Source organism: Macrosteles quadrilineatus, unplaced genomic scaffold (genome assembly GCF_028750875.1).
Source record: "Macrosteles quadrilineatus isolate MER2022 unplaced genomic scaffold, UCM_ALF_1.0 Scaffold_3__2_contigs__length_128488019, whole genome shotgun sequence".
Taxonomy (NCBI): Eukaryota; Metazoa; Arthropoda; class Insecta; order Hemiptera; family Cicadellidae; genus Macrosteles; species Macrosteles quadrilineatus.
Window position 1 is genome coordinate 81166556 of NW_026542596.1, and position 26832 is coordinate 81193387.

Here is a 26832-nt window from a genome sequence, read left to right on the forward strand (position 1 = left end):
TTTTGTAACATCGTCTGAACTGAACTGGTAGTTGGTAGGTCGAACAAATGAAATAACACTGACCGTGTAATCCTATTAATTAATAGTAAACATTTTTATAACGTTTTTGTAGCCCTATAAGTGAAATAACATTGGAAGGGGAAATAACAGGTGACAAAAATGTTAATGTTATTTCACCTATTACCAAATAACTAAGGAACGTTCTGACTATTACTGAAAAGTGAAAAATAACGGTATTTCCCATCTCTAGTACCGTACACCTCGGCCCACCAGAATACCAACACCAATCACACACAATACTGTAAATTTGGCAATTGGACATGGAATGACTCACTGGCCACTGGTTACTAGGAACACCCAGGTGTTTGAACATGTTCCTCTCAGTACTTGTTAAGCGTTGGACATTACTGTTGAAGATACTTGATATACACACTACACACTTGATTGTTGAGTCCCATACTTATTATTGCTTATAAATATGCTATGTTGTCAAAGAATGAACTAAGATTATGCTGGAAAAGTGATAAGTTGTTGGACTTAACCTCAGAGTTGTAGAGGCTTAACCCACAAAAATAGTTTTTAGCCCAATAAATTATTTTTGTCGGAAACACTTTAACTAGTCTTTATTTTATTTTATTTTTTTTATCGGTGGGACTAAAATTTTTTATTCTATCCCATGTTTTGTGTGTGCGCTTTTCTTGTAGTTCCACAAAACATAGGGGACACACGCAGAAGCAAAATTGCAAGGAATCGAGTTGAAGTTTATTTTCCACTGCGCTAAAATGTGTACAAAGTACTTTTAAATATAACAAATATTATTTCTCAGACAAAAAATACAAATATTACAATATTTAACCTGTTTAAACACAAAACTTGAAAACATACTTGGCTGTTCGGTAGAATATGGCGCACCCATCCACATACTTCCGTTCATTTTCGGACATAGTCTTAGCTCTGGACTTGGGAGAGAATATTCCATCGTAGCCATCCCTCTTCAGCTCCGGCAGGAAAAACTTGTAGAACTGATCAGTTTCCACTTCCTGAAACATAGTTTCATAAACGTATAAAACAGTAAACACACATCCCTAACTTCAAGGTTGCTGTTATATAGGTTATTGAAAAACAGTGACGAAATAACAAAAGGATTGATGGAATTAGAAGAGAAACCGTGCATAATATAACCAAAAACTTATTATTTATCTACTCAGTGTAATGTTTATGGAACACTTATGTATATATTCACCGGTTTTTATCATTATAGTTCCTTAAGAACTTTCTGGTAATAAAAACCACTCAAGGAGAAAAATTGTATAATCCATAATCAGCTGTAACATATTCTAATGTATCAGAGGAAGTGAGGTGAGAGATGATATTAAATTTATACTACTCTAACTCACCAGGATAGGGTATTTTTCTTTTAAAAACCAATTAAGACAGCTGAGTGCAGTTTTGAGCAATAACAAATCTGTCTTTTCGCCAGATCTCGAGCTCTACAACTCAGCTATGATGTTTACCTGAAGACTTATGATGTCCGCAGTATAATGCCTTATCTCTCCGAGGATGGCCTTCTTGCGGTAGTCCCAGGTGAGGGCCCACGAAGGACAATACCCGTACATCTGTCTGGTGGCGTACTTGTCACACAGCACGTTGTAACACATCACGGTCATCAGACCTATACAAACAAGCAGCAATGTTACTAACATCAGCATAAAACTGATCCTTTAGAATTATAAGAAGAACTCGACGGTCAAAAAGTTATTTCACTAGGGGAATGAATAAAAGTTGCGAGCTTTGAACATGTTAAATAAAAAAGAGTAATGATAGTCTTCTTAAGTGCTAGATACAAGAGGTTTGATTTTGTGATGTATACACAACTTACATGTTGGTTTTGTCCTGTTCGGCCTTGCTAATGGTATCCAGGGCCTCTCTGGTGGTTGGGGCGACCTCACTGAAACAGAAACCTAAGATTAATAAAATGTCAATATCTCACAGTCAATAATCAAACGTAAGTTCATTTGCTAAAAAAAAAAAAATATATTTTCTACCCATTTTTTAACATGCACTGTAAAAAATTCAAACTGAACTAAGCCATAAATGTGTATAAATTTATTTAAATCAACAGCAAAACTCGTTGCATAGATATCGATATTACAAGAAAGAAAACTTACAGCAATATACATTCATAACATAACGAATTAATGTGTTCTATTATACTGAAGAAGGCTAATAAGATAGTTTGCAATAGCAACAAGAGCAAAGGGAAGGGCAAGGGAGGACATATGGCATTGTAGAGAGTCTACAGTCCAGTCACATAGGTGGAAGACCTTGGAGGCCCATAGGAGCGGCAGACGCCTTGTACGTGTATACTAAGCATGCTCACTGAGGCTAGAGGATCAAGTAGGATCTGTGTCAACAGTACAACTCATCACATGTGGAGACTGAGCATGAGCACTGAGGTCAGAGGAATAAGAAGAATCTCTTTTGACAATACAACCCATCTCATGAGGATATTGAGCATGAGCACTGAGGTCAGAGGAGCAAATAGAATCCGTGTCAACAATGTAAATTATCATCACATGAGGATTTTTTTTAAGCATGAACACTGAGGCTAGAGGAAAAAGAAGCATCTTTTGACAATACAACTCATCTCATGTGGATAAGCATGAGTCGTGAGGCCAGAGGAGCAAATAGAATCAATCTGTGTCAACAATGTAAATTATCATCACATGATGATTTTTTTAAGCATGAACACTGAGGCTAGAGGAAAAAGAAGCATCTTTTGACAATACAACTCATCTCATGTGGATAAGCATGAGTCGTGAGGCCAGAGGATCTACTGACGGGTCAAAAAGTATAGATAATCGAGTTTGAGCTGTTATTGCACCGTAAGAAGTATGTTCTATAAACTGTTCTATACTTTTTGACCCGACAGTAGTATCGACAATCATCACGTGGAATATTCAGCATGAGCAGTGATTCCATAGGAAAAAGAAGAATCTATTGAAAATACAACTCATCTCATGTGCATAATGAGCATGAATCCTGAGGCCAGAGGTGCAATATATAAGGGACGATACAAAGTATAATATGTGTATTCAATTAATACAACTCATCGTTCATCGCATATGGACAATGAACACTATAAAACTGAGAAAACGTCTTAAAACGCACACAACGTATATGTACGGGAGGAATACCAGAAATAATGCCTAAATCTGTCTGTGTCAGGAGCCCATTTTATCTCATACATACATTATGTTAAATACGATATTAGATTGGTTACTCCGTAAATTACTTAAAAAAATTGCATAATGCAGACTAGTGTTGTATATCCTAAGAGATTGATTGCATTAGCTAATCTTTCTTTACACAACACACTCCAATACAATGTGTTGAACAACACTCGTGTCTTTGCACAATAAATGAATTGAATCAATCCGAGCGCCTACGCCATTGTCAAAGACAAGAACGTTTCAACTTTCATTGTCCACATCACCAAACATATCGACGGGGGGTCACTCGCTGACCTTGTCCACACTCCACCTGCTTGCCCAACCCCGCGGTCTTGCGACAGGGTATCGGCCCCGGGCCTGTTGCGCCGCATCCACTCTTTGTTGGACCGCCATTCAATGCGTCATTGTTCGACGTCTGGAGGTGCTAAATGGAAATGGGGTGTCGCAATGGGTTTACAACTTACGTTATATCGGCGAAGCCGAAGTGCTGGATAGGTTAATTTATTCTCAACTCTTTGTTTACATTTACAGGGCATTCGCCTATGTTGAAAAAGTTAAGTGATTCTTTGTAATCCGGAGAATTCAAGATTATTGCGAGGAAGTGATTTTGTACATTGAATGTTGCACCTATTATACATCGGTAAAAAAACAAAATCACGAAATGCAAGTGTCAACATTGGGATTCTTATAGGGTTAAAAGAAGGTCACATCGCTGCAGGGACGCGAGCTGGTCTAGTGGTAGAGCGCGAGTTTTAGGTCTCTTGAGGTCCCGGGTTCAAATCCCACCAATCATTAATGGATTTAACCAGAATCCTGACCAGTTCTAGATTAGAGCTTAGCGTCCAATGATAGGAAGATGGGAAGATAAGGAAACTTCTGAGTACTTAGTGATAATGCATTTGCTCTCCCTACTTTACAGAATCCAACTTCACCTCCCAACCCCATCGCCGCATTACAGAGCTTGAGTCGTGGGAGAGTCATTCACCGTTCACCGACTACCGCGTGCACTCTTCAGCTGTATCAACATTGACATCGCAGCCACGGAGAAGAACGATGACTCCGATACCCTATTGACATTTGTCGCGACACTTTCACTTCCTAGATACATCCTCCGTCTGTGACTGTGTGACTGCACTAGTGATGCAACCGTGTGTGGGTGTGTGGAGCGGCCACGTGGGAAACGCTCAGTGGAGACTTATCATCAAAGTGTTAAGTTGTAAACAAATATAGCGAGAGGTGTTACTAATATCAGAGAGAAATGTTTTTCATAGAGAAATGTACAGAACTGTATTTAAAAGAATATAGGCTTTAAAAAATATATATAACCGAAGGAAAATATATTTTCTAGGTGGCAAAAAAACGCCCGCTCATAAAATGTATCTAAAAGTTAAGTAAAGGTAAACAAATTGTTATGGATTTTCTATGCAATATCTTCACTGAAAAAAAAACAAAAAAACTGACTCTGGGGTGACAAAATACGTCCCCAGCACTATAGGATGCTATTGGTTTACGATTCTTCAGAAATAGCGTTGTCTCCTTCCAAATCGCATCAATTTTTCAACTTAACTACCGGTTAGCTTAAATTACCAAAAATGTTTCTCGATTCCAGTAGTAAATAGTTTAGGAAATCCACAAGAATATCAGTTTTACGTTGGGCTACTCCTTATAAAATTGGAAGTACACTTGCAGAAAAAGCCATAATCAAACAGTGGCAAAATTACAGGTGTAACAGATTTTCAACACATCAGTTTTAAAACAACTAGGATATCACGTAAACATAAACCTTACATCAAGTAAAACAACAAATCTTACCAGTGTACTGAATAACGTATATTGCACTTTTACGAAACATTTAATTTTCAATTACTCCTTTATCTATTCAATTTCCATTGGCCTCAACAGGTCCATGCCACTGTTGGGTGGACCACACCCACGCCGACCTTCCTTTGGGGTGATAATTTAAAACAATAGTTTGTACAAGCAATGATGTAATAATACAGGTGTCAGTGTGTGTATGTGTGTATTGGTGTGCGTGTGAGAGTTACAAGGTACAAGGCGATGCAAGGCCAAGGCTATGTCCAAGACCTTGGAGTATCCAATAAGTTAGAGCTTGTCGCCAATTGCTTGTTCAGCAAAACGTCAAAAATAAACACACGTCTTTTTCAAACACTGTGGAATCTTTCTAAGAAGCTTCAGTCATTTGTCAATTTACAAGCGGCGCTACGTAATGATTATTTGATGTTTGGTAACAAAAAAGTCTGTCTGCTGTTTAAAGTCGGTTTTTAATAGTTGTTCCTTCGGTATCACGAAGCATAAGAATTCAGTGCCGAATAGGTCATGTATACACATAGTGTGGGTTAAATAATTTATTTTCTTTGAACAAACATTGTGGTGCAAAAAGCCATAAACTTTACAGAATACCAGCAGACTCCGTCTCCGATCATAGTTTAGGAAAAAATCCATTGTTGACTTGAAAGTACGACGTTTTAAGTTTCAATGCAGTCTCAAATATTTTATCTTTACAAAGATATTTTAAATTCAGCAATTCCAGTAAAAGTCACGGTACAGTAACTAGAATTCCGTTTACATAGCTATGAAAACCTTTTTTATAGATTCCATTCGATTTCGCCGGAAATTTCAATACGCTCATTAAATAAACTAAATCATGAGTCTCATTTTTATAACTAAAATAAACCCGAGGGCACTGACACTGACCCGTGTAAACACATTTTGGCTTTCTCCCGCCATTTCCGACACATGCCGCGGGTATTGAGGTTTACCAAGTAGAGTGCGGTACAACGGTGCCTCGGTACCGCCTCGGGATTAATTGTGTGGTAAATTAGAAACACGACATGTTAACACAGACGATAGTGTAACGTGTGGAAATGTCAGTTAAAACCCTTATCTTATCACCAGCTGTATTCTATACACGGGCCTCCTTAAACGATAGGAGAAATGTTTCACCGAGGTGGGTTTGAAAAATCGTTTGCAATCTTGAGGAAGAAAACTATTAATATGCAAACCAGACCACGTACACAGTTTGAAAAAAATTAATAATTGTAGTATGATGAACAAACCTAAAGTACCGAAACGTCGTTTAAGAATTTTGTGTAACCGCATTATGTTTTGACATCTTAGGCTACGATCACATTGGACGCACGATTGCACAAGTATTTTGGTGGCCCACGCGTGCAAGCAGTTGCATGTGAATTATTATAAACAGGTAAGTCGAAATTACAAAAATACTTGTGCAAGCGTGCGTCCAATGTGATTGTAGCCTTAAAGCAATCACAAAAACACTTACACAGTTTGACAAGTTACCTGATACGAGATAAGAATCATGTTGCATTTACATTGTTTATTGATGGTATAGGTCAAGAAATAAATTTTCACCACACTAAGATGTTTTTATCTGTTTTACATACGGTAATGAGTGGCTGAAAGTTAAGTTTTGCTGGCCATGAAAGCTGTCATCGTCATTTGGGGACCGAGCAGGTTTTTACATCTCTAGGACCGCAAAATCAACTACACGCTTACTTTCTTAAAACATGAATGCATATTAAATACACAATCAGTATCCATAGCATTGCAATATAATTGTTTTATTTTCACCGCTGCCTATCAACTATTTATTAATATTTTTGCTCATTCCTCAAATCATTTCTTCACATAACCTTAAAGTTGTAGTTGTGTTGACCATTAGTGTGCATTATTATAGTGGTGAATAGTGGTAATAGGGTATAGTGTGGTGAAAAATAGTGTTTGTACAACAGACCGAAATGGTTTTGCAGCTCTCGATCGATTTAAGTTCTCGACTTCGTCTCGAACTTAAAAACTATCTGAACCGGCAAACCTCATTTTCCGCCCTAGGTACGAAATATACTATTATTAGTATATGCTGATTGTTTGCTAATCTATTCTGAGCAAAAAGGACACTCGTACTTATTAATACACATTGCAGTGGTTGTATTTCGATTTGAGGATTTATTCTCAACCATTAATTCTGTTACTGCAGAGTACAAATTAAGTAGATTATTTGGTCAAATAGCAACTCAACCACTTATTTATAAGCCTGACAACAAAAGCCACTAGAGTTCTTGTAGCCCTTTCTCCCTTTTAACCTCTCAGCCTAGCGAGTTGAGTTGTTCTGAGCAATGCTCAATGTAAAGTGTACTCCCGTCACTCTATGCTTCCTCCTCACACGAGCTGCCCGTGTTCGTAGTGAAGACCCTAAGTGCATAACAACATGCAGTATCAATTGTATTATCAAACGTCCATTTGACATTCCGCCATTGCACGTAGCACGTGGCGATATCTGGGTCACGTTACGTCACACAACGTCACGCCCGTCACGTTCATCTCTGTCTTCTTCACTACCTTCACTTTTACGTCCATTCCTCCATTCCTCCCCACGGTGTTCATGATTTATTCAATAGAACCGCAACGGACCGCGACACAACAGATAGCAGATACCCTCCGTTGCCCCATGGGATGTACAACACGCAAAGGGAGTAAAATGTTGAGGAACAATAATTGATTGTTATAATTTCCACAGAGTAAGGTACTTTCCGAATGAAAAGTAACAAGAATGTAAACGCACGTAACTAAAACACTAGCCAAAGAGATAATGTGCATGTACCACAAGTATCGTCCAGCCTAAGGAATAGTGGACAAAGTACAAATGTTCGAAGTGTTCAACAAAATGCCAATTTAAAAGTATTGAAGATCAAGAAACATTGAAAAATTAAAATAATCCCTTCTCAAGATGCCCAACTAGTGGAAAATTGTGTCAAAGATAAGGCCATCAATAAAATAACGCCCTTCAAGTGGGAGAATTCCATGTATATCGTACATGATATTGTTATCTATCGTCAGGGATATTTGTCTGAAGGCACAACGTGCACATTAGGGCAAAATCAAAATGTATGGACATGAAAAATTAAAATGAATACCTATAACGCAAATGAACGCCTGCAAATCCTTGAAACCTGAATGCGGCCGCCGGCCCTATTCGATGCTCGTGAAATTTTTGTAAGTTGAAAATAATGCGAATGCATGCTTACTTATACAAATTTATACTTTACTTGACACCCCTCCGGAAACACTCATAACACTTGCCAACTAGACAAATCGTACAAATTGAGAAGGCAACTGGTATTCACTCAACCACAATTTGTCACATAGATTGATACTTGTTGTACGCCAGATCCCAAAGTTGGCCCAACCTAAAACTAGAGCGAACAATGTAATGTTATCGGAACAGCAACACGAGTCGACGTCTATTAGTGCGATAGTAGGACAATATTATCAACAACACGACAAAGAGATAGGAGTGAATGTGGAAGTAGTGCAAGTATACGTTGGATCGCTGGATGATGACGTAACAGAGGGTTGATACAGTTGGTGCATCTACAATGGTCTAATGGTTAGAACAAGGGACTTCGGTGCCTGAGGTCCCAGGTTCAAATCCCGCCAAATCAACAATGGATTTATCTAAGTGATAATGCCACAACATCTAGGTCTAGCCTGAAGTAATGTGATAAACAATCCCGGGATCGTGCCTAGCGTACTAGGCCAAAAAAATGGGTGATTGGCGGGGTTTGAACCCGGGAACTTGGGGACCGAAGTACAGCGCTGTCAAAAGACCAGATTGCTACAATGGGGTGGTGTGAAAAGTAGCAATGGGACGAACACTCCAAGATATTGTCAAGAGAGATGTAATTACTATCGTAAATATCCAATCGTGGATTTTTTAACGATGAATAGAAGTAGACATAACATTTCCATATTAAATCTGTGCACGGTGTTAGAATAAAAACGACCGAAGGTAAATTTTGACACAGACGTCACACAAATTATCCTGGTGTCAATTACTAATTTCTCTCAAGTACGTCAACCGTTTCACCAACCAAACTGAAAGGACGTATTGTAAACTATAGCATCTCTGTTAGGTTACGTTAAATTCGTGATTTTTCCCCTTGGATGCTAGACACGAGCCCGGGATTGTTTTTCACATTACTTCAGGCTAGACCTAAGGTTGCGGCATTGTCACTTAGATAAAATCCATTGGTGATTTTGTGGGAATTGAACCCGGGTCCTCAGGGACCGAAGTTTCGCTCCCCCTTTAGCTTTCATAGTATCGATAACAAAACTAAGACGGGACATTTTTTAAGCACACACTGTGATACAGACTGACTTTATTAGGTTTGAATACAAAAACTAGCCCTAGATGTTTTTTTAATACAAGATATTTACTTCGGTATGAAGAAATCAATGGTGGTACTCTATTAATGGCTACTTTACCAATTGAAAGCGATAGTGACAAAACACGATGCGAAAATAGGTTTATAAATAAGAATACATTGAAGTAAATAAAATGTTATATGAAACAATTGTTTTCATACAGGGTCGATTGATTTTATACATCACATCTAGTTACTCGGGCAAATGTATCCTTGTAGCAAATACAATGAGCAAATATGTAATGATTATTGAGTTTTTGTAAACAGATTATAACTCCTATTATATATTATATACATTATATATGTATTATATATTTATATTTTATATTTATATTTATATATTATATATATTATATATCCTATTATATACTATTTTACATACTTTAAAACCTCGTTTCGAAAATGAAGGATGGCTGCATGTATCTACTGTATCTGCTTATTTATTTATGAACAACGAACACGTATGGTTCCTCCAACGTCTTATTCCAGCGGCGTATTTAATTGCTCCATTGTCATTGTAATGTCTGTACTGGGTTGGAACTAGTTGATTACAATGACCACACAGTTTAGCCAGTATAAACACAGCCTGTAGGTGTGTAGGTGTACAGCGATGGCACGACGATGATCCCCTGAGACTACAGACTACACTACACCAGGCATGACAGATGATTGTATGTTAATTCTCGACGCCCACCGAGGGATAAAGTTCAAGTTCACCAAGCTCAATGCTCTCATTGAATCCCCTGGAAAAAACACTCGTATTGCTGCTAATTTGCGTAAAGTTCCAACACAAATCAATTACAGTATTTTTAATGGGTTATTGTGTTATGTGAAATAGACTCAGTAGATAGATAAAAAATTATTTAAAGTTTTTCCCAAAATTATTTATCGTGCATAGCTATTTCATCTGGATTCGGACCCGAAATATGGATGCTGAATAGTGCATATATCCTTCAAAATTAGTACCATGATTGGACAATGTTTGGTCAAGTAAGTTTAGAAATATATGTAAATCTGCTAGGAGTGCAGGGCCGAGTGCCAATTGCCTAAAAACTTTGACGGGGGTAATTTTTTAGGCTTAGCGGTGCGAGTGCCAGCCAGGTATCAGTGACCGGTCCCACGGTGCTGCGGGTATGGGGGTGGAAAGATCTACCAGGAGGCCCCCCTGGGGGGGGAGCATGAGCAAAACTTGTTTGAGGGGTAAAATTAAACTATTATAACCTAACAAAACTTGTTGATTTAGAAAACCCCCGAATGGAAGTTTAGTAATCGAATCTATATTTACAATCAAAATTAGGGTAGCCCAGTTAAACCTGGTCTCCGGTACATCCTGGCCAATACACGCCCTTCTACTAATACCCCTCCCCTGTTACGCTCTGGAGAGTCAAATGGCACTCGTCAAACCTGACTGTTTTGACGGTTCAACGGCACTCGCTCCGTTTCCCATCTGATAGATTATCTTAATTTCTCTCTAAGATTAATTATCGCAATATGGTTTACTGATTGAATAGTTTCAAAGGCGAATTCATACGCAGTGCTGTTGATTGAAAGCTCTTAAATTAACTACCGCAATTTGTTATTCTTTTTCTTAGTTGTATGTCACGGGAGAGAAGATTACATTAATTAAAATTAGGCTACTTAAGGGATTGAAGCTTGGATGTGGTTTAAATTGATCTTCAGAATAATCGGTAATTATCTTCATTTATCTCCCAATTATAATCCTAACAGGTGTATATTTAAGACGTCGGTGTCGTACTTTCAAGTCAACTAATTTACTTTGACCAAAACTAAGGATTGAGCCTGCAAGTATTCTGTAATATAAGGTTACAGAATGCCCAACTTAACGTGCGCCAACTTACTATTAATAAGTGTGCCAACTTATTTTCATACACGTATTACGTGCCTAATAAAAGCACGCCGTTTTGTGTTGCTTGGTTGAAATCCTGGAGTGCGGCAATAGTTATTTGTGTAACTAGTGGTGAAAGTGGCACTTTGCTGCACACGAGAGCAATGTTTACGCACGAGCCGCAGGCGAGTGCGGAATGATCTCGAGTGCAGCAAAGGCCTTTTTCACTCGTGTTACACATTATATTTTTCCTACAGTCACTATAAAGCATATAAATAATTAGTCTTTCAAACACTATACAACACGTTTTTAGGTTAGCTGGCAACACAAATAGGTGCCCTAGAGAAAGTAGTACGCGCGGTCCGTATCACTCCGCTATTTTTCCTGGGCAAGAAATGTGCTCCGCGTTTTAAGAATATAATATAGTTCCGTATGTTTTTGTAATTTGAAGTGGTTTCCGCGCCTAAAAAAACGCTTTAAATGTATTTTCTTGTTTATTAAGATCGTAGGAATGTTTTAAAAACGTTTAAAAGAAAAGTCCAGAAAGTTCAGAAATACCGAAACTATAAACACGAAATGACAGGTTAAATCGTATTTATAATAGTCAATCAGCTGCTCATAGTATTATTATCTTTAAGTGTTGCCAACCTATTTCCAAGCGTACGCGGATTACGTGCATAATAGAACCACGCTGTTTTGTGTTGTTTCGTTGGAATCCTGATGTGCGGCAAAGTATAAACCGTACGGCAAAGTATAAACCGTACGGCAAAGTATAAATATGCAGCAATTAGCAGCTTTCTGTACTATAAACAGTACAAGGAAGCCAACTTTGTCGGGTGACTGTAGGAAAAAGTAATTAAATCCAGCAATTCGCTACTTTGGGTGCTATAATCAGTGCAAGGAGCCCACTTTGTCAGGTAACTGTAGGAAAAATCCCCCGGTTGAACTGTACAACAAATCTTTAAAATCTACACAACGTTCGTATAGTTTTCCATGACGTATCTAGTAATGATTTATAAAGTTGAATGACTAAATACAACTAGCTCCTCTCAAAGCTGACATATCTACTGGATGGGTAGTGACGTATTGCTTTTACTCGTGAAGTGGATTTGTAAGTAATCACGTTTCACATTTAATATCCAACCGACGCTACACGTCATAAATCTAGAGGCTGTTTTTTGCAGTTATCCAACAACTCTTGTCAGATTAGTGGATGAAGTGTTGGATAAGTCAAGGATGCGATCGCAAGGTTCAAGGCGTTCATAACTTACCCTTGCCTAACATGGTACAAACGCTAAGTACGGAAAAGGAGGCACACCTCACATGTTAGAAATTATATTGTTTACACCCACTGGGAATCGTAAACCAACAATGGATTGTCAAGGAGTGAAAGCGTTTGATAATAGATTATCACTATATAAAGCTAATGTACTACTATTTAGACACAATTTCCATGCTTTTGTATGATGCTCCCTTGATAGAATTTACGATGAAATCCCAATATTGTCACAAAAGAGATGTCTTCTAACATGGGTGGTTACAAAATATGTTTTATCAATGGTAAAATGCAACCTGATCTTAATACCGTTGCAGAAAAATATATCTTTCAAGGTAATACAAATTGATATAAACTCGATATGCACTCTCAATGTATGATACCTTAAGGAGGAAAGATGCCTTTCAAAGTTGTTATTTTCATCTTACGGTTTGGAAAGTAGCCGTTATTCGTTTTCTAAATCGTCCGCAAATTCATCTTTTTCGGGCCCTTTAACTTCAAATAGGTAACAGAAAAAGACATATGATAAATAATCCGGTTTGCCAACCTCAAAATGTTATCAGTATACTCTGCTAATCACATGTAATTTTTAGTCATGGTTGTAAACGACAGAAGAAGTAAAAATTGATGACGAATTTTTATAACCTCAAATTATGTAGTCTAATTTTGTAACGATCAGAAGGTTATTTCCACAGTATGATGAAAATAGATGTTCATCACACGGAGCGAAAGTGTATTTTTGTTACTTAATCGTACTTCCAAGCGAGGCGCGCGAAGCAAAAAGAGCCACTTTCGCTCCTAGTGATGAAAACTATTATTTTATACAAATTGATCAACACTTTATTGTGAAATTCAATCTGACCAGTACAATTACAAATTTGAAACGAATCAAAACAAATATAACTCTTGGAAGTTTTCAATCTGATCCTAGCTCAGTTTTGGAGAGATTCATAAACAAATAAGAACGCCTGCGAATCAACAATTACATTTCAATGCATTCCTGACTTAGTGAGAGAGAAATATAAAAACATGTAATTATAAACTGTATACTTAACATTCATACAAATCCAACAGACAAAATATAGAAAAAAAAATATTTTCAAATGCGTTCCGCAGAGTATAATATACTGCATCACAACGAGTTGAAGGGTGGCCAAGAGCGCGGTTTATATGATGCATAATCAATCTGAGAGTGGAAAAGATTCAATTTTCCGCGAATAAAGTAAGTGGTCGAGCCAGTGAAGTGTGAAGGTGCCGCAGTGACCGCAAGGCGTTTGTCTCGTATCTCGTAAATATCCACCTTGACCAGCCGTCGTCATGGTAAACACTGTGGTCAATGTATAATTTGGTTACCACCAGTTAAACTTATTATTTATTTGAATACGTAAGAAGAGTAAATCAGGACAGGGCGTGAAGTGACTCTTTTCGGCCCGAGCTCAAGTTTCATGACAGAGGCCGGAAAATGAGCAAGGGTTGAAAAGACACATTTGTGTGTGTGATGAACTATATTTTTCGTCATGCTGCACCATTAAGCAAATAGAAAATGAAAATAAGTTTTAACTTGTTTTCAATTTTGCTAATGCAAATAAGCAGCTGTTTACTAAGCGATTCAATGATTTCGTCTATAAAGATTGTTAGTGCACATTATACTATCGATGTGTCAAACTGACAAGATTGCAACAATAAGCTACCGATTAAATCAATCGATACACAATTTTTCGATACACGCGATTACTTACAATCGAAGTCTACAAAAATTCACCCAACAAAACAGTTGATGATTTCTGTCTAAATTAAATTGCCTGTGGTTCAATGAACGAAGCTTAATTGTGTGTACAAAATACCATTGGTACAAAACACCAACAATTCATAGAGTGTTAGTCAAGCAATATCAACATCTAATGACTGAATGAAAATTTACGAAATGCTTGAATGTCACGTGAGAAGATTTGTTTACCTTTATCGAAGTAGTTTAGTTTATTTATTCGAAAACATGCACGGTACTACAGTTTTCATCGCAACCAGTGAAATGTTTCAACCGTTTCATGACCAATACAAATACCAACCAAAGTACGTTCGAACGATCCGAAGCCACAGCTATAACCAACTCTTATGATAATAACTCACAAACTTTTGGGGAAACTTCCACGTGATACAACATTTCACCTCACAACAACACGACACTCCCACTGCAGTCATCGATAGACACATCATTAAAGAAAAACCTTCCACTTCCTACAATCACCCGCATGTTCACGGACCGGCCTTGAGTGACGACGGATCCCCGCGGGACTCTTCCTTTCCTAGACTGCGGTAATGTCTTCACGGCTCACGGGGTAACGTGGTAATGCGAAGGGAGTGTGAAAAAGACGTTGCTTTAACTAACTTCCTGATAGGAGTACCTTCAAAAATGTCCGTTTGAAAAGTTAGATCTTGGGAAAAGTCAGAAACTGTATGATGTTTCGAAACTGGACCCAGTTGTGTATCATTTTTCACATGGTAATCGCTGAAGAAACAGCTGTTTAAGACTGTAACAAAGCTACACAATGCAGCAATCCCAATTCAACACGCCCCCTTCAAACACTGTTCGCCTACTTAAGCCAGAAGACGTCCGGTTGCTTCCTATCTCAAGACGGTTAACGTTCAATGTATCAACATCTCAAGACAGGTCGAGTAAGAGGAATAAAGTGTAAATTGTAGCGTGGATGTAGAACAGTGATAACCAATAAACATTTGGAAAACTGTGCATATTTTGAATGAATGGCATGTAATTTTGTCCTTACGGTAATTCGTCACACTTGTCTTTTTCTTTTAAAAGATAGGGCGGACATTAATTGCGCCAACTGACCTGAATCATGTAGTCGGGTATTGCTGAATTGCGCCAACTACTCCAGGGAGCCACCCGATACGTTCCTTAACTAAGCCAAGTGGGGCGTCTTTGACTGTATAATTGAGTAGGTTAGGTTAGATTAGGTAAGGTTAGGATAGGTTAGATTAGGTTAGGTAAGGTTAGCATGACACGTAAACAAGAGCATTTCTTCTGTCGACAACACACCCCTACCTGGCTTGGGCTTGGCGCAACTAAGGGACATTTCTTGGGACCCTGTGAAGCCTTGCAATTAAGGAACTCTTCGGCGCAATTTATGCACGACCAATAGATACTGCAGACTAATATTTATAACTGAAGTGATGAGCGCATCAGATCCATTTCACTTAAAAGTTTACACTCCTAGAAACGATCACTGATGAGGAATAACTTGTACCGTTGAGCTTGAACCACCCAACAGACATAAATCTTGTAACGCTTTAGAATCGAATACGATTCTACAGCACGATTTCAAACGATTCAAATACAAGCAACTCGTAAATAGGCGATTCAAATTACAAAACACCACAAAACAGCAAGTTTATACACTGTGCAATTACCGTGGGCAGCTAAGGATGTGAAAATACAATAACTCTGATCCGCAAGAAACGTTGGATAATCCCGAAGCAAAGGTGTAGTTATTGTAATGACCACGGGGATAATAGCGCTGATATTTACACTGTGCCATTTGTTTGGCACCGGTCATGGGCGGCGTTGCCATTATCATACAATTGACACAGGTTTTGACGAGAACCATTGATTATTTCATGGTTCGCAATTCACCCCTGACATTACTGAGTTTGGATGATTCGCGGTTGTTATTGTACACTAAAATTGTAAGGATATGTTGGCCAACAGTGCCTCTAGTAATGTTTCATACTTCAAATTTTACAATATAATGAGTCTCTTGTACTAATTGGTTTGTGATTGAACCACATCGGCACCAGGAAATGGAGTGATTGACAACCTGGGATCGCAAGGTCAGATCGCTGGTTCCGACATCGTGGTGGTCTGACATCGACATTGCACGCTGCACGCCATCCAGCGTCTCCGCGTTACGCAACAGCGTTACAGCGTTACACAACGCGACGTAAGCAAACCACGTCGTCTCATCCTCGCACATTACATCTTGGTTGTATTCAATTGGTAACACTCGGGATTGTTGTGAAACTACTGTAGTCTGGTGATGGGACAAGCCACGGTTTAATGTACATTCATTTGCAAGCTCCGGATGCGTCTAGAAAATATAAACAATCGTCAAATTAATACGAGTGCAGTACCTAATTTCAATAGTGGAGTTGATAACCAGAGTGTTCAAACCATGTATGTTTTATCTATGGTTCAAACTTAGTAAACCAGAGGCCACTGTCTCAATCTTAGCATGAGAATGATGCAGTAGATTTTTATGTTTAAAGATAGGACCAAGATTTCTTTGCTCACAAACTATTAGTACAGTACTGACTTCGACACTTATCCTTGACTCATCGTCGCCATAATGTGTGTACTTTCTTGTGCAAAACGGAAGTGTTTAGACATACCTGTGTAAGTCCTTAACGTAGAAGAATATAAATTGACATAATTTCTTTCCGTAATATCAAATTACACTAGAAACAGTAATCTTTCGCCAAATATAGGGACATTAATTTATTTCATGTGCGTAAAGTATTTAAACTACCCAAACAAACGCTTTAGACTGTTTGAGGCCAAATTCGGTTTAATCTGAAAGTGAAATTGGCCGAGCGAGGTGCGTGATCCAGCCCCCGGCCCGCGGTGTCCAAGGTTTGGCCACAGTTCGGGCGCCAATTGCACGCCACGCGCGGACGAGACCTACTCTAGCCTCGCCCAGTGAACGGGCATCAAATTTGCCGCCTTATTTGGCACCTCCAAATCAGAGTATCAAGGTGACTGCAAGGTTTCCACTTCTTTGTTATTTCGGGTCGGGGGAGAGCGCAGTTAATCATAGTCATCCGTCTGCAACGCTGAACCTGCGATTTGCCCCTGTAACCACATACGGCTCGTGTTAAAATACGAGAGGACCGGCCGTCGAGTACTGTGATTGTCGTAGCCGAGAGCTATACTAGGGCAGGTCAGACTCGTAAAACTTTAAACGCACGATTTGATTCAAACTGATCTCTGAGTGATAATGCTTGGTATATACGTCCTAAACGGACCTTAACACTTATATTTTCGATATCAAAGAAAAACTTGCACACTTTTCCAGATGTATTGTGGACGTCGTCATGGGTATGAGACTTCAGGTAAGTGCGACACGATTCATCCTGTTGTTACGACACGAAAGGGTAATCTGTAATTTTCTCGAAAGAGAACTCGAGGAGACAAATCTGTGTCTATCGTCGTAGAGAAATTTCATAAGCGTGATCAAATACACCTCTTTGATCACATCATGTGGTCATTTGAACATTTTCAACACTTTGGTCCCGTTTTGAAACTCCAAAATCAAAATTTTCCTCGAAAACCCATTCTTGGCAGTTGTGTTGAGGCGTGGGCTCAGTCCCGATATCTTGTGGGTCGAACTGTATGGTGAGTTGTGTTTTTTGATAGACAACGCCCGCACCGCCGAGGAGATTGACCCCAGATCACCACGATGACCCACATCCGTTGCGGCCTAATTGCTATCAACCGTCACGTGTGTGGCGACAGCGACTTGAGATATTGAAGCGAGTATACAGTGGTTGTGCAGATCGTAGTCGATCCTACTTGTAGTCAAAATACGGCAAAATAGCTGTATTGGTAAGTAGTTCTTTTGGGCTACGAAATTATTGATCCAAAACAGATCACAATAAAATTCTTTGATGTAAAGATTAAATTGGCGAGGATCCGTTAATTTCTTAAAAACTAAACAAATATTTAAATACATAAAACATACATTGACATGCAAAGCTTTGTCAACATGACATGCTGACAAGTCGAGGGGCCGATACTGATGAATTTGAGAACCAGAGTGAAAATAACTTTAATTTAATCAAATGCTCAAGATACCGTCCGACCTTGTATTTTAGACGATTATTCATTTTATTCACAAAAGATTAATTCTGAAGGAATCATATTGTATTTACAGTATTGTCCCGTGGTCTGAGGATTGAGACTGCAGTACTAGTTACTGGATCACCAAACAGTCGAGATTCAACTGTAATTTATTACGGTCAAGTGTTCCTGAAAGTTAACTCGATCTAGAATCTATCAATACATTTGCGATAATGTTCCATTATTGTTAAGGACATTGTCCCACGTAAATGCCTATCTACACTTTTCGATTTCCATGTAGTGAAAACAGGACATTAGAACAACTAACTATGATCAAAACTAAGGCAAAATAGGTAACATGCAACATTAATGAAATCCACAATGATTCCATTGCACTATTGGCTCAAAACACAGGTAAAAATAATTCAATTACTAAGATTATGTTAGTACTCACGCACACGCTTTCACTCATTGATGAAAATTGCGAACCAATTACCTGAAACAACGAATACAAAATTACAAATGACATTTACAGAATGTTCACAGATTGAAGTTTACGAGATATTTTAATATTCTTGTTTTTCCCCTGAAAAGGGCCAACACTACGAGTAATTATTTTTAAATTTATAGCTATACTTTTAATACAGTATATTAATCATAAAGAACTAGATAACAGCAAAATTCTAAATAACTCTTTCCAACCATATTTATAATGTCTAATAACACACAAGTGTAATTACATAGTGACAAGGCCTAAGCGGTTGAGGAACCAATTAATATTCGCGATCAATTAAAACTTCATCACCGACATCTACCAAGACCGCAGACATCAAATTAATCAACGATTTATTTCATCCGACAATTTGACGAGGCAAATTCGATTAGCGAGCATTACGGACAAAGAAGCCATTAGTCAACCCACAATTACGTGATGACCGGCGTTTAATCTACATAAATTACAAGCGCGGGCGTTTCGACGTGTTTTATTGGGCGTCATCAGGTGATCTTCGCTGTTCGCGGGCTAATGAGCCATCGGCTGGTACAAAGGTGTGAAGAACCGACTTGCGTCACCTCATTAGACACTAAACACAGCCGAAACACACCAAGGCCGCTCATCTGTATGCGGGCGTCGCTCGCTTAGGTTATACGAGACGTGTGTGTGTGTTTACCATAGTTATAGTTGTAAGTGAACTCAGTTTGTTGGGGTTTTTAAGGTCGATGAAAAGAGTTACTCAACAAATTTACTTTTGATGTATTTAAAACCAAAGAGCTGCCCAGCAGACATGATCATAAAAGAACATAATAGATTGATTCACGGCAATACAGAACGAGAATATTATATTTCATTACTAGGACCGAAAGTGGCATTTTCCGTCGCGCGCTCAAGTTTTTGTGTGAGGCGAAGCCGAACACAGGGAACCCGAATTTCACGTGCGAGGCGAAGCCGAGTATGTGAGAACTATTTTCACGTACGAGGCGAAGCCGAGGACGGGAATAATGGAGCAAGTGCCGGATAATAATTTTCGGTACGAGTTATGAACGATAATTTTCATCACGACGCATAAATATACAAACACAGAATAGCAGACCTCAGTAATATTACAACTATTTTATTTCTCAATTAATTTGATTGAACATCAAAATAAAGTAAAAATCTTCTAAAAGGAAATCTACGTATATTTCTCAATAATTTTTTTTTAAACATGAAAATAAATCAACTTTTAAAAATACATACAGCTGATTATTAAATTAAACCGTAACAAAACACTAGCGCGCATAGTGAATAAATGGAGAACTAATTGAGAGCGAGGGAAAGTAAATTTAGAGCGAGGGAAAACCAGCTGATCGATTTTCCCTCGCTCTAAATTAGAGCTTGGGAAATGACTACTTTCATTGATGTCAGCTGTTATCGAAAATAGTTACTTTCGTTACGGAGTGATGAAAAATCTTTTATTTACATTCTTATTTAAGCTTTAAAACCATGTAAGTTGACACCTAAATTTATGAAAATATATTCGCACACTTTGCAGAATTAACACGCCACTTTGAAGCTTATTCCCATTTATCGTACAGTTCATGTTTTTGTTGTTTTCATTATATGGTGTTGTATAAGGTTCCATCGTGTGCCTAAAGAGTTTAAAAATAAGGAAAGTTCTCCTTGACCAAGAGACTTAAATTTCTTTGCTTTCTTTTTTCATTTTGGGATTTTCTTTTTTACATTTTTTCTCGTTATTGTTTACTGTTTGTTTCTTTGTTTCTTTGTTTTGTTTTTGGTATTGTTTCTAGATAATAGCTAAAGTAGGCCAGCTTGATGTTTTAATCCATCAGGCCACGTTTACACATTTAAATACTGTACAGTCATAAAATACATGATTTGAAACGGCTCACACTACAGCTGTCAGACCAACCTCGCTTTAAGTTGACATTTTTCGTTTAAATGAATATTTAAACGAATGCAGTCCACGCACTATTTTTGAGAGGTCGAGAAACCATCATACAGCGTGTGAGTGAAGTGGCGAAGTGGCCCTTGGACCGAAATAGCCTCAGAGACGAACATGCTCCTTGCATGTTCATGTGCGAACATGTAACCTTCGCACTTGTGTGTGAGTGACACACTAACATAAAGTGACAAGTGACACACAGCTGGACATTGCCATTGAGCGTGGCGACCTCTGGGAAAAGCGTTATAACCACAAACATAACACGCTTTACGTGGTTTTTCTAATTTTTTCAAGCCGTAGATGATGAACACCCTAAACAAATAACCGTATCTACAAAAATACCCCCGCCGCAGCAAACCTGCAGACTAAGCGAATTTCCATTTGACTGATTGGATTTACACTGAAATGTCTACTAAAAAATATAACATTAATTACCTATTTAAATAGAATTAGTTTAACAAGTACTTAGGTTTGCTGCATCAGGGAGGGTAAAACAGTTTTTTTTTTTTTTTGTAAAATGTTAATAGTTAGTAAGAAATAAAAACATTTTCCAAATTTGATCAAAATAGGTTCATAAACAAGCAAACTACAACAGTTTACTTATCCTCCATAAGAATAACATAGGAATTTTAAATTTACAATTTTTTGGAATTTTCTCCGTAACCATTAGGCGCATAATAACGCTTCAATATACTAAATTATTTGTTTTTTTAAGCTCTACAAAATGGTTTGGAAAGAAATTGCTAAATTTTATGTTTTTTGGGTCAAAAATGGGAAAAACCTATTTTTACCCCATAAAACGCCCCGTAAACCCCCGTTCCCATGGTCCGATCAAGCTGGATCGCGAACTCGTTCGAATAAACGTAGGTTTACACGTTTGTACCAAATTTCATCAAAATCGGATCATTTTTGCTCGAGTTATCGTGCTAACGGACACATATATATATATATATATATATATATATATATATATATATATATATACTAGCTGACCCGGCGAACTTCGTATCGCCAAAGTTATAGGTTTCCCCTAAGACAGACCGATGGAAAGAAAGTACCGTTAAGTTTAATTTTCAAGATGATCTCGTTCGCATCGCTCAATCACGTCCTGGTTGAAGTTCGTTCGCTACGCTCACTCACCTTTGGGTTGGAGCTCGTTCGCTACGCTCACTCACCTTTAGGTTGGAGCTCGTTCGCTGCGCTCACTTGCCTTCAGGTTAGCTCGTTCGCTACGCTAACTCGCCTCCAGGTTGAAGTTCGTTCGCTACGCTCACTCACCTTTGGGTTGGAGCTCGTTCGCTACGCTCACTCACCTTTAGGTTGGAGCTCGATCGCTGCGCTCACTTGCCTTCAGGTTAGCTCGTTCGCTACGCTAACTCGCCTCCAGGTTGAAGTTCGTTCGCTACGCTCACTCACCTTTTGGTTGCAAATTAGCTGTTGTCATAAATGTAAAAGAAATAATAGTGCTGCACCCTGTTGGTAATCCTTGTAACTTTAATGCTATTGAACATCATAGAACAGAACCAACTTGTTTAATTGAAACAGCTGTTAAGATTCATTAATTCCATTTCTCATAAGGTTAACATGGGAAACTCCAGAGCCACTGGGGCGGAGCCCTTTTAAGAATTTCGAAACGGGAAATAGTTTACTTTCTATTCGCATACCTACAGAATTTACACACCAAATTTCATAACGATCGGTGAAGTCGTTCCGGAGGAGTTTGCAGACAAACACTGTGACACGAGAATTTTATATATTAGATAGAATATATATATATATATATATATATTATTATTTTCTTGCATTTTTAGGGCTACTAATATAATAAAATTAAAACATATATAACAAAGTACCCTTTTAGTAATTATTTTATTTTTCATGACGACATGTTTCGGAACTAAGTCCATTGTCAAGTCATTTTTACCATAACCTCATTCTTTTTATATATATAATTCTCATATATCTAATATATAAAATTCTCGTGTCACAGTGTTTGTCTGCAAACTCCTCCGGAACGACTTCACCGATCGTTATGAAATTTGGTGTGTAAATTCTGTAGGTATGCGAATCGGACGTAAACTATTTCCCGTTTCGAAATTCTTAAAAGGGCTCCGCCCCAGTGGCTCTGGAGTTTCCCATGTTAACCTTATGAGAAATGGAATTAATGAATCTTAACAGCTGTTTCAATTAAACAAGTTGGTTCTGTTCTATGATGTTCAATAGCATTAAAGTTACAAGGATTACCAACAGGGTGCAGCACTATTATTTCTTTTACATTTATGACAACAGCTAATTTGCAACCAAAAGGTGAGTGAGCGTAGCGAACGAACTTCAACCTGGAGGCGAGTGAGCGTAGCGAACGAGCTAACCTGGAGGCGAGTTAGCGTAGCGAACGAGCTCCAACCTAAAGGCAAGTGAGCGCAGCGAACGAGCTCTAACCCAAAGGTGAGTGAGCGTAGCGAACGAACTTCAACCAGGATGTGATTGAGCGATGCGAACGAGATCATCTTGAAAATTAAACGTAACGGTACTTTCTTTCCATCGGTCTGTCTTAGGGGAAACCTATAACTTAGGCGATACGAAGTTCGCCGGGTCAGCTAGTATATATATATAAATATATAAACATATAAATATATAAATATATATACAGTGTGTAAATTAAGTATGGAAACAAATCTGTATTTTTTAAACCAAAATAGATAGAAATATTGGGTTTGTGGCATTGACTGTTAACCAAGGTTCCGCAATTTTTTGCATCAGAAAAAATTTTTCACCCCCTCAGGGGGGGTAGGGGTAGGGGGTAACTTAATTTTTTTAAATAGCAACCCCTATTGAGTGACCTCTCATTTTGAAGGGTTTGTCAAAAGAAATACAATGCCGTAAACCCGAGGTCGATATCTTACCCCTAACCAGAATGGCGGCCATTTTAAATTTCGAGATGGGCAAACGAAATCCAGTGTGGATACCCATAATTTACCTTTTAAATGGGTTACATTGGGTAAGCCGAACTCCAGATACCATTATTAGATTGAAAAGTGGATGTTTTTATCGTATTCAAAATTTTGCCCCAGCCCCCAAAATAGGGGATTTTGGGGGCAGCCCCAAATTTTTAAACGCAACCCCCTATTGAGTGACCCCTCGTTTTGAAGGGTTTGTCAAGACAAAAGCAGTGGCACAAATCTTAGGTCGATATGTCATCCCTAGACGAAATGGCAGGCATTCAACATTTTTAATTGGTGAAATGGGCGCTTTTTTACCCAATCAAGTTTTTGAATGCCTGCCATTTCGTCTAGGGATGACATATCGACCTAAGATTTGTGCCACTGCTTTTGTCTTGACAAACCCTTCAAAACGAGGGGTCACTCAATAGGGGGTTGCGTTTAAAAATTTGGGGCTGCCCCCAAAATCCCCTATTTTGGGGGCTGGGGCAAAATTTTGAATACGATAAAAACATCCACTTTTCAATCTAATAATGGTATCTGGAGTTCGGCTTACCCAATGTAACCCATTTAAAAGGTAAATTATGGGTATCCACACAGGATTTCGTTTGCCCATCTCGAAATTTAAAATGGCCGCCATTCTGGTTAGGGGTAAGATATCGACCTCGGGTTTACGGCATTGTATTTTTTTTGACAAACCCTTCAAAATGAGAGGTCACTCAATAGGGGTTGCTATTTAAAAAAATTAAGTTACCCCCTACCCCTACCCCCCCTGAGGGGGTGAAAAATTTTTTCTGATGCAAAAAATTGCGGAACCTTGGTTAACAGTCAATGCCACAAACCCAATATTTCTATCTATTTTGGTTTAAAAAATACAGATTTGTTTCCATACTTAATTTACACACTGTATATATATGAATTTTAATGGATGGTGTTTTTGGCCTCTAGGGACCTCAAAACGAAAAAAAAAATCGGTCCCGCGTCCAGGTCTTACCATGAGTACTACGGTAATAGCTTATTCCCTGTATGGGAAATTCGCTAAAAGTCGAAGTTAAAGTGATATACCGTACTAAAATGTATGTTTTTGTCCGTTTAACTTTATTGGGTATGGATTATTCTATTAGCTTTTTTAAGGATTAAAATATTTAGCTTAGATTTTCACTCCTGGCCTGATGGTTTCGAGTTTAGTCGTTTAGTCAATGCAATAATCTAATAAAACTCGATTTGTATAAAAAACATAAATTGTCAGTTTATTGTGAACAGTAATGACCAAGGAGACCGGTACCGTAATTGGTCAACATGCAACATACTTAATCATAATTAGTAGTGAATTGCTTGTTAAAATGTCAAATTAAAAAATTGGTATGCAACCTTTTAGCAAATATAATCAAAACAAAAAGACTTGTAGAAGAAACCCAAAGTATTTAGCAAAGAAGGTTCTTCTTCTTATTATTTCGTGACGTTTCACAGAGTTGTGAGTATCTAAAACTTCTCTTTTATCTGAGCTCTTATGTATTGAAAACATCAGTGTCGCCATCAGCATCAATTTCAATATTCCTATAAATCGTACGCTCCTAATACATAATTTAAATCCATGATAAACATCATGCCAATAAACTACGTCTTCAACTATGTTATGCACTACTCGTACCGACACGACTAAAACAAGTGAGTCACAGCGTAAAATGAATACGAAGATGTAAAACAATGCCAATGTACATACACGACACTAGGCGCGGCCGAGTGTATGTACATAAATATGTATCGGCGAATGACACATACAAGTACAACACGTCACTAGGGTCACTGACACAGCGATTACAAGCTACAAGCTGCAAGCTACTGCCTAGCTACATCCATCTATTGCTATTGCTTGTGTTGCAAGACCCAATATAGGTTCCGACAAAAGTAACATAAGGCTAGTTGGAGTCATTGATATATTACTACAGTAGTTATATATCGATGGTTGGAGTATGAAAGTTCAGTTATTGAAAATAAAGCAGCTTAAACAACTCAGTTTTATTTCCGTTACAACTTCAAATATACAACTAGGCGTTCCATTAATCCAAGTTTGAATGTAAAAATGAAGATGTTACATCGAACCAACGACAGATAGCGCTAAAGTAAACTACTAATTTCTGTAAACGCCAACTTTTATGCCAAACCAAACTGAAAAGACAAATTGTTGTATGATAAATCATATTTTATGTCATATCAACTAGCATAGTAAAAACTAAGGAAGAAAGTAAACTTTTATACCATAACAAAATATGTGAGAGGCTACTAAAATAATAAAAATTTTATTTTTGATAAAAAAAGAATGTCTCTCTTGTCCATATAGTCAATATTTCTACCTCAGTATCCAATTTAATATTGTGTAGAAATATATCAGAAAACATGGAAATGAAAAGTGTTAACCTTGAAAGATACATCGCATAAACAGCATTAGCCACTCACAACTTGAATGCGAATATGGCGAATGACAGATGTCAAATACAGACAACATGAGCAGTATCAACGACTGGCCATGACAGTGCATGGTACAGGATTCTCATAGTCAATTTTTGAATACACTAAACCTATTTAGTATTAATTCCTTAGTGTAAACTAATCGTACACTAATAGTAAACTAATAGTATTTAGTGTAAACTGAATAGTATTTAAAACTTTTAGATGATTTTTTTGACGTTTTAATGACGTAACGAGGAGAGAAGGGACATCATAAACAACAGAAACGTGTAAACGGCAAAGCATTAGTTACAAATTTGGTTCCGCTCATCTTGCGACCTCGGCCTTAACGATTAAATACAACGAGGAAGTTTGTTTGGAGATAGTTAAAAGCCATTATAGAAACCGCAGTGTTAAAGAATACTTAAGATAACTAAGTGTTAAGTGTGTAGTAAACGATATTTCCGCGTTTTGTTTCAGATATAGTTCATAAAAAATACTTGGAAAGGACCACATCACAAGGAACGGAAAGTAAATTAAATGCGTCTAATAACAC

At 38.0% G+C, this 26832-nt stretch overlaps 1 protein-coding gene across 4 annotated transcripts in view; it reads right to left on the bottom strand.

Annotated features, from left to right (window-relative positions):
* Positions 1-26832, bottom strand: part of LOC128990686 (CCR4-NOT transcription complex subunit 6-like) — a 232634-nt gene that overhangs the window by 34908 nt on the left and 170894 nt on the right. For 3 of the 4 annotated variants that reach the window (XR_008490555.1, XM_054413204.1, XM_054413203.1), the window contains exons 5-7: positions 1880-1948; positions 1515-1672; positions 886-1040 (exon numbers count right to left, since the gene is read on the bottom strand). Coding sequence is in view for 3 of the 4 variants with exons in the window: in XM_054413204.1 (XP_054269179.1) it covers positions 886-1040; positions 1515-1672; positions 1880-1948 (382 nt within the window). In the remaining variant the exon portion in view is untranslated. Of the gene's footprint in view, positions 1-885; positions 1041-1514; positions 1673-1879; positions 1949-2168; positions 2261-26832 lie in introns of those variants that run through there. The other variant, XM_054413205.1, reaches the window with a different exon arrangement.